Genomic DNA, 9,737 nt, shown 5'->3' with positions numbered 1-9,737 from the left:
TCTGGGGCAGTGCTGAGACTTGGGGCAGTGCTGAGACTCTGGGGCAGTGCTGAGACTCTGGGGCAGTGCTATGAGTGGGACAGAGCTGAGATGGAGCATGCTCCAGTTGACTAAGGAACCATCTCCTATGTTCTTTCCCTATGGAAAGGAAACATCAAGGCCTACAGCCTCACCAAAAGTGGCATACATGTGGAAGAGCACTTCTCATGGAAACGCATCCTATTATCTGACCAAGCAAGGACTCAGCAGGCTTTAGCCATAGCACAGGAATGAGCAGACAAAGTAAAAGTGAATCTAAAATGTGGCAAATTAAGTAATTAGGACAAGGAAAGTCCCCAGGCCTAGAAATAATAAATCTTAATTTAAAAATTACCCAAAGATTTATTTAGCTAGAGCCTTAAAAGTTAAGTATAAATGGTTGTGGCTGAAAATATGCAAACTTACTAAGTGACTATTTGTTCAAGTATTCTGATAAGCAATTGTAGAGAATTAAACATTCTCATTAGTTCATTATTCCTTTAAAAGAGGAACATTGCTTTTTTCTAATTATACTTTATTGTTGTGTTTTCAAAATATGGCTGATAATATACTTTAAAATGTAAATAGGCCCACAACCACTTTGCATATAAATATAATTATACTCCACTGACATAAAGTAGGAGTTACACAGGCTAAAATATGATTAGTGTTAATACCATTCTGCACTGTTATTTAGTGTTATAAGGAACATTGTTTCTTCACAGGTATGTGCTAGAGAAGTGAGCTCTATACAAACTGGCTTTTCAACTCTGGCAGAGTAATACAGAAATGACCATGTGTTCAAACAGGCCACATAAAAGCACCCATTTCATTTTTACCTGTTTTCTGTTTCAAAAAACCATTTATTTCTATGGTTGGCATCTGTACTTTCAATAACACTTAACAGTTTTTCTCAACTTTTCAACCTTTGTTCTCATTTCAGTAATAAGTACCCACAGAGCTGTGCATTCTGAGTTATTCACAGAAGACACACAGGAGCATATGGCCCAGGGCCAGTCTGCGCCCTCACTTTCCAGAACACTCTGACCTCTGAAAGGCAGCTCCACCCGTGTCTCTCAGGCAGATGGCAACAGGTCCACAACTGCAGACAGGAAGCAGACAGTAGGCTGCACCCAGCCACCCTGAGAAAAGGCTCGGAAGACCTCTCTAACCAAATCTCTCTTTACTCTGATTTGTTCTCCTGCTCTTCGGGATGTCTTCTGTGTCCTGGGATAATTTCTGGAGGCTTTTTTTTTTTTTTTTTCTGGCTGAATATCAGGTGACTTGCAAAGGCTTTCTTGAGGCTAACCTATGATTGGACAGTCTTTGAGTTACAAGTCCCAACTTGCTCTATTCTAACTTGAAAACCACAGCAAGCAGGGATGGGGTGAAGCAGTGCTAGAGAAATTGAAATGGATAGTCCAAGGGGAACATATGAGCATGCCTTCATATGGTTCTGCCCATCCTCCACGTCTTGGCTGGGAGCAGAAGCATGTATTTCTCTGCATGCTTCTCTTCAGTTCCTTTTGCAGTAAGACTTTCCACAGATGCCTCTGTGGATAAAGACTGTTCTTGTTTCTACTCATGTCTCATAATTGAAATTTTAAGCACCTCTCAAATGCATCTTCAGTTTCCACTGATAAGGAAATCATAGTAAAAATTTAAATGCTTAAATCATAAATCTAAAAACTTATCTTGGTAAATTACATCTAAAACACATAGCTAGGACTGATAAGTCATCTCCACCTACCACATGTCCTGGGGAAGATTCAGTGTTATGCTGCCTTTGATCTCATCACGGAAACACATGTAGCCTAAAGTGGCTAGGCTGATGTACAGCACAGTGACGATGGCCATGCCAATGTTCAATGCCTGAGGGAAGCGCTTGGACTCTCTCATTTGGTTTTCCAGTGGTAGCACCTAAGAGGAGAATAACATTAACTGCTCTTAAAGGAACAGGATATAGGAATTTCAGAATAACTAGGGTCTTGTTAGATAGACAAGTTGGTCCATCTCCTGTAGTCTGTGTGGAAAATCTTATTTTCAATCCACATGTAAGTGCCATTTTCCTGTGACATATAGACATATCTATGTATGTAGGCTTGTGTGTGTGGCATGTGTATTCTCATGTTTGCATGTGTGTGTGGTTGATGTCCATCTCCTCCTCTATTGCTTTCCTCCTCAGAATTTTGCCCCATTGGGTTTTCTTAGAGAATGTCTCACAATGTACCCCCTGGTCAGCCTAGAACTACATAGACCAGCCTGAACTCCCACTCACAGAGACTTGCCTGCCTCTGTCTCCACATGCTAGGACTAAAGGTGTGCACCATCCCACCAAGGTTCCAGCTGTTTTATGGGAGTTTCTCACTGAATCTGGAGCTTCCTGACTAGGCTAGACTGCATGCCTATGAGATCTAGGACTCCACCTGTCTTCACTTCCGAGCACTGGGATTACAGATGCACCTCTACCCCGCCTTTTATGTGGGTGATGGGGTCTTCCTTGTTCTGCAGGCACTTTACCAACTGACCTGCCTCCTCAGCCCCTGGATTTGTATACTATGTTTTTCTTAATTCCTAAAACGGTTTGAAGATTAGCTCTGAGGCGGTAACCTGCTGGTTATTTTTTAATTATATATTCTAAAGAAATTTTATACACACACACACACACACACACACACAGTAGCTGTAGCTGTCTTCAGACGCACCAGAAGAGGACGTCGGATCCCATTACAGATGGTTGTGAGCCACCATGTGGTTGCTGGGAATTGACCTCAGGGCCTCTACAAAAGCAATCAGTGCCCTTTCCTGATGATCTATCTTACTAGCCACCCCCCCCCCTTGAGTATTTTTAAACACCTTTTCTTATTAGAATGACTTTAGATTTGTTTTTTTTTAATGCAAAGGAAAACACAGATGACTCCCATATGCCCTTGAAACAGCTTTTCCATGATTAACATTTTATATTACCAGTTGTCACAACTGAGCCAACCCTAGTGACTGAATCCTGAATTCCACTTTGATTTCTCTAATGTCTGCATGAACAACCTTTTTCTGTGCCAGAAGCCCATCCAGGACCCGATCCAGGACCCCAGGCTGCATCAGTCATGTCACCTTGCTGCCTCAGTCTCCAAAGGTCTGCCTGGTTTCTCGGTCTTTCTTTGCTCATTGCCTTAACTTACTGCAATCCTCTGCACAGCACCCTCTGCACAGCATCCTCTGAACAATCTGGGTCTGCCCTGATGCCTTCCTTCCTGATGCCTTCCTTCCTGATGCCTTCCTTCCTTGTGATGAGATAGTGTCATTTCAGAGGATACCACACTCTGAAGTGCTTTTCCTGTCACATGTCTCCATCATGACTGATGAGTGGTGTGGTTCGGACCGGCCACTGTAAAGCCACCTTCCTATCCCCCTCATTGTACTCCGAGTCTCTAGCTCTAGTCCACTCTCCAAGAACTAAATGATAATTAATCTATTCCTGCTGGCAGGAGGCTCTTCTGGGAATTCAGCCGAGCAGTCATTAGTTCAACCATTTATGTCACTGGGGACTTGGGGAGACTTGTTATGTACACTGAGTAGCAACCCGCCACTGTCACGCCCTCCGTCACTCATCCTGTTCTGGCCTTTGTCACTGTGAAATGAGGAGGCATTCATGCATCCCTGATGCTGGCTGCCACATTGTCCCTCGGAGTATCCCCTTCCTCTCTGGCCTACAAGAGCCCCACACTCATCCTGCTCCTTGGTTTTGATTTTCACCAGACATTTTTCTCCACAAAAGAGGGTTCTTTTCTTCAGCCCACACAGCATTTAGAATTAGGGTTCCCATGCTGAAAGTGCTATGTGAAGAGTATTGCGTCTAACCCTCAGGAGACAGAGCACGTAAATTAAGCTCACATGCATATGAACACACATATACATGTCCATAACTGCTCTATATATTACATGTGTGTGGGAGTGTGTGCATGCATGTATGTGTTGGGTGTGAATGTGAGTGTGTATTTTGAGTGAGTTCAGTGTGTGAATGTGTGTGCGTATGTGTGTGAGTTCAGTGTGAATGTGTAAAGTTACTGTCATCTGAAAATCGGAGATAATTCTCCCTTTCGGGGGGGGCACATCATATTTGTTTTGAGGTACAACATTATGGAGATGTCACTGCCGGGAGATACATCCTGCGGCTCTAGCATCTTAAGTATTTCTACTCTAAACACTTCCAATACTTATGGCCTAAAGTATGGATGTGAGTGTGCAAGTTCACTGTGAATGTGTGTGAGTGTGTATGTATATCTGTGTGAGCTCAGTGTGAATGTGTGTGTGTGTGTGTATGACTTCAGTGTGAATTGTGTGTATGTGAGTTCAGTGTGAATGTGTGTGTGTATGTGTGAAGTGTGAGTTCAGTGTGAATTGTGAGTGTGTATGTGTGAGTTCAGTGTGAATGTGTTTGAGTGTGTGTGTGTGTGTGTGTGTGTGGTGTGTGTGTGTTCAGTGTGAATGTGTTTGTGTGTGAGTAGGTGGCATGAAAGTAGAAAGGGGACTACAGAAGAGACCAAGAGCTCTTAGGAAGGTGACAGGAGATAGTAATGGAACGTGAGACTTGTCCTAGGTTTGAGACCTAATGGTCAGTGGGGTAGACTTGAACTATTGTTTGGCTTTTCTACCAAAAGGAAGGAGGAGGAGGAGGGGATACATGGTGTAGGGAGGATCAGCCAAGCAGGAGGGGGGAGGGGAGCAGAACAAAGGATATGACTTACATAAATACCATGAGAGACCCTGATCGGTATCCTAGCTAAAGAAAATTTTAAAAATTAAAAAGGGGAAGAGGAGGTGGGACGGTGAGGCTGGTTTTGAATGAGAGTGGACTTGGCAGCTGCTGTCAGAAAAACAACATTTAACTAAATATCCAATGATTAGGACCTAAATTAATAACAGACATACATTAAAATCCATAGCTCCAGCTACAACAGCAGTAAGAGAAGCTGTGAGAATATCTAGAATTTGTAGGAATTCAGCCTGCAGACAGTCCACAAAGGGGCAGAGGGGTCTGCCTTTGAGACTCATCCATTTGCACTCACAGGAAGAAACATTTCAAGTGCTTTTGTTCTGATACCAAGCCATCAGACCTTGAGGAATTAGCTTTGAAGACAGCTGACATTAATATTCTAATTTCCCTAAACCTACACATTTTAGGCCATAAGTACTGGAAGTGTTTAGAGTAGAAATACTTAAAAAGCTAGAGACTCGGGATGTATCTCTCGGCAGCAGCATCTCCATAACGTACCTCAAAACAAATATGATGTGCCCAACTTAAAGGGAGAATTATCTCCGACTTTCAGATGACAATAACTTTACAATTACTTGCATGGCCTTCAGCTATTCTAGTTTATAAAATGTGATGTTTGGGCTGGCAGGTGGGCATGCAAGCCTGATGACCTGAGGTTGGTCACCAGAAAGGAAGGGCTGGGGACGGCGGCTCACATCATAACCCATCGCCCCTGGGTAAGGTGGGAGGTAGAGAAAGGAGAATCATCTAGAAGCTCTCTAGCCAGTTATCCTACAGTATCTCGGAGCAGCAGAAACAAAAGACCTTGCACCGTGAAGTGAAAGGAGAGAGAGCGAACTCTTGAAAACTGTGCTCTGAATTTCCCAACCCACACCATATACACCTTTTACAAATATGTTCTCACAGGGCTCGGTGAGCAAGAGCACAGGCTGCTCTTCCAGAGGACTTCGGTTTGATCCCCAGCACCCACATGGTGGCTCACATCTCCCTGTAACTCTAGCTCCAAGGTCTCATCACCTTCTGGCCACCATGCAGGCGTGCACTTGGGTGTACAACCACACTTGCAGACAAATCACACACATACATAATAGAAATTTCAAAATTAAAAAAAATGCTCTATTTGGGCATACTTAAATATGCGTGACACAGACAAAACAAAGTCGTTGTGTATTTGAAGTTATATGATACAAGAGTTTTCAGTATGCGACCTTAAGGCTTTTATAGGCTTATACTTCCAATAATTATTACCATTAATCCTAAAAGTCTAGTCTAATATCATCACTTAACCTACCAAGGAAAAGACTTAGACCCTAAGAAAACATGTCTAAGATTAAGTTACTGGTCAGTAGAAAAGCCAAACAATAGTTCAAGTCTACCCCACTGACCAGTACAAACCTAGGACAAGTCTCACTTGGTAGACCTGTGACTCTGCCCAGCACTCCTCACCCAGACCTACCATAAACCCCTCCCTCCCAGGGCCCGGCTTCCCCATCACTTTCCCCAGTCTGATCCTTATAGAACTCAGCCATTCTGGCTACAGTGACCCCTTGGTCTCTTGGCCAGCAGCCTCTGTTGGTCCTTGGGTAGAGCCCCCTCTCTTGCTCTCCCTCCCCGTCTCCTCTCATGGTCTGGTTTAATCTGCCAGCCATTTCAGCCGGGACTCTTTCCTCTGACCATTTTCTCTCTTATATCTATAATAAAAGTCTTCTCTATCTCTTAGGAGTAGTCATATCCCCCTCCTTCTGTTTCATTTTGTCATTCGTCCACCAAACTGGGAGTTATGACCTATGCATAAAAGAAATTAAAACACTGAAATAAAATATGTATTTTATATAGTTTTTCTATATAAAATCTTGTGTTAAACTCTTGCTTAAACTTAAGAGTTTAAAAACAAACCAAGTAATGTCTAATTCTTACCACTCCTATGCCTTCAAAAGCAAACACAGCAGTGCCAAAAAACAGTGGGTATTTCTTCCAACCAGCCACTATTGGAAGGTTGTGGGGATCTGGCATGTTCTGCAGAAGACAGAAAAGAAAAAAGAAACCAGGTCACAGCTTTATCTAATTCTAATTATTTAGAATTGAACAGCAGAATCACACTCTCAAAAGCTTCACAAAGCAACTGGGATTATGACATTTAGTAAACACTTTATGTATCCTATGTTAAGGGAGGTTAAGCTATTAGAATATAGTTGCTAAAAAAAACTGCCTCTCTGACAATCACACAATCCTCCTGCATACCCATGTCAGTGGCCAGTCACAGGCAGCACATGAGGTAAATCTCCTGCCAGATAAGAAGTATACAGGCATGCTCAGAGACCCTAAGTCACTAGACACCTCCCCGTGTCCCTCCTCTTCATTCTCCTAAGACACCTGGCCCCTGACTTCCTCTCTAGCTGTCCCTGGCACAGGTCTCCTGGGGTTTCGGCATGTGCTGTGACACAGCGTGTATAACCTATTCCTCACTGTGGATGACCAACTCCCATAATGCTTCCCACTGGCCTGCTCTAGGGAAGTCACTGCAGCACACCTGGCTGAAACCACTGACCACAATGACCTTTCTTCCAGACACCCTAATTCTAGCCTTCCTTGCCACCACCCTCTTCTCTGCCTTGCCTACTGAAGTAGAATTCAAGGCTAGGGAAGAAATATCTGCAGACGGACATTTGAAGGCACATGGTAGTCTGGGGAACGTGAAGGTTGGGAACAGTTGCAGCACGTGCAGAATTTCATGATGTGAAGATGACATGTGATGGGGAAGCAAGGACCAGAGTGAGCCAGGTGCCAAGGGGTCTTCATCATCTGTGACTGCTGAAATGTTCTCAAGTGCAGATGCTGTCATGCCTTGTGCTCTTCCCTCTCCTGGGGGAGCCACCTTTACTGCTCCACCAAGTCTAACATGACCAGCTGGGGGGTGGGGAGCCTCAGAAAGGCTCAGGCAGCCCTCTTCCCTCCCGGTTAGAGAATCCAGAGGAGGAAACATGAAGCAGATGCAGCATGAGTGTGTCTGAACTGCTAATGGAAGCGCTGTCATTACCTTAGAAGTAACATAGTTAATCAATTAGATCATGAGGAAATAAAACAGGGATCCTCAACTTTCTTGAGGTCACTTGTCTCTGCCTGATGTAACTGGGTTAAGAGTCCTGAGACTTCAAAGAGTTACCTCAGTTCTCATTACTTCAAGGTCTTCAAATAAAGGAAGAGTCACAAACTTGTGTGGTGGCAGCAGAGGGCATGTGGCATCAAGCACAAAAGCTTTAAGAGTTATATACACACCCATCCTTGTGACTAACTCAAATCTCAAAAGCACAAGCCCAAGAACTGTGTGAGCTGAGTCACCGAAGGCTGAGTGAGAGCACAGTCCTAGATCTCCCAGACGCTCTAACAGGGAAGGCGGGATGTTTGGAAACAGGGATATAAACCCACAAGCAGCCTCATCAGTGTTAAAACCAGACTCCATGCCTTAGCGTCCACTTCATGCGTTAACATTATACCCTGAAGGGAAATCAACATTTACTGCCTATCCATGTGCCAGGATAGGGTATGTGGAACAGGTCTCTCCACGTCATAACTCTCACCTCCAAAGAAAGCTTTACCCATGTGGGAACACGGGATGGTTACCCAAAAGCACGCTTACCCTAACAACATACTGGTAAATTATCACAAGACTGGCAGCCATGGAAATGTTGGCAAGGAATGAAAGTACAAAGAGATTCTTCAGCTCGCGAATGAAGACCAAGAGGATGATGAGTGGGAGAAAGCAGAGCATATAGACCCTGAGGTCCACACTTCTTCTCTCACAGGCATGAGACAGGTCCGAGCCATTTGAAACAATCACTGTGCTCTCCAGGAATCCTTCATGAACCTGCAGTCGGTCACCAGGAGAGGACAGAGGAAGAGAATTACCCATCAGCTTACAATCACGAGAGAGACAAATCAAATAAAACCCACACCCTCTACAATCAAGCCCTGTGACACTGGTGACCAGTGAGGACATCCCTCAGTGTCTCACTGTGACACTGGTGACCAGTGAGGTCTTCACTCAATGTCTCACCGTGACACTGGTGACCAGTGAGGTCATCTCTCAGTGTCTCACTGTGACAGTGGTGACCAGTGAGGGCATCCCTCAGTGTCTCATTGTGACACTGGTGACCAGTGAGGGCATCCCTCAGTGTCTCACTGTGACACTGGTGACCAGTGAGGTCATCTCTCAGTGTCTCACTGTGACACTGGNCTCAGTGTCTCACTGTGACACTGGTGACCAGTGAGGTCATCTCTCAGTGTCTCACTGTGACAGTGGTGACCAGTGAGGGCATCCCTCAGTGTTTACCGGTGGTGGTAGTGGTGGTGTGAGAAATGAATTGTAACAAGTATGTACATGGCCACCAAATGTAAGGAAACTTCTTCCAAGAGTGACAAGTCCCAATTCCACACTTCTGTGACTGCTGCTTGCCCTGCCCGTGTAGGTGTTCACTGCTGTTCTTTAAAGTCTGACTGCATGTCTTTTTCTGTGGTGCCCTTTATGCTTCTAAAAGACTTTCATCTTCTAGCTATAAAAGACAATTTCTCTTTCTAACCACCCAGGGAGTAACGTTTTCTACCTCATCTTCTCTTGACTTAAATTTTCCATTAAACTCTGGAACAAATATGTTTCCCAAGAGAAGTCATTCAAAGCCTTTAAATGTTTCTTTCCTTCCCTCCCCTCAGAGAGAAAGAAAGAAAAAAGAAGGGAGGGAGGGAGGGAGGAGGGAGGGAGGGAGGGAGGGAGGAGACCTAACAATGTACCCAGTGATAAAACTGTTAGCAGATCCCAGGGGTGCTAACCAGGTGTGATGATAGACATCTAAGAGCCCAGCACTTAGGAAACACTGAGGAGGCACCAAGATCCTGAATTCCAAGGCAGACATGGTAGGGAGCAACTGTGACTGAGGGCTCCATCTCAGGA

At 44.5% G+C, this 9,737-nt stretch overlaps 1 protein-coding gene across 4 annotated transcripts in view; it reads right to left on the bottom strand.

Moving 5' to 3' along the window:
* Nucleotides 1–9,737, bottom strand: part of Slc36a4 (solute carrier family 36 member 4) — a 34,075-nt gene that overhangs the window by 8,996 nt on the left and 15,342 nt on the right. For all 4 annotated transcript variants that reach the window (XM_021172146.2, XM_029481752.1, XM_021172145.2 and 1 more), the window contains exons 7-9: nucleotides 8,430–8,657; nucleotides 6,710–6,808; nucleotides 1,769–1,938 (exon numbers count right to left, since the gene is read on the bottom strand). In XM_021172146.2, the coding sequence (XP_021027805.1) occupies nucleotides 1,769–1,938; nucleotides 6,710–6,808; nucleotides 8,430–8,657 (497 nt within the window). The remainder of the gene's footprint in view (nucleotides 1–1,768; nucleotides 1,939–6,709; nucleotides 6,809–8,429; nucleotides 8,658–9,737) is intronic.

Source organism: Mus caroli, chromosome 9, assembly GCF_900094665.2.
Source record: "Mus caroli chromosome 9, CAROLI_EIJ_v1.1, whole genome shotgun sequence".
Taxonomy (NCBI): domain Eukaryota; kingdom Metazoa; phylum Chordata; class Mammalia; order Rodentia; family Muridae; genus Mus; species Mus caroli.
This window is presented reverse-complemented; position numbering and strand designations above follow the sequence as displayed.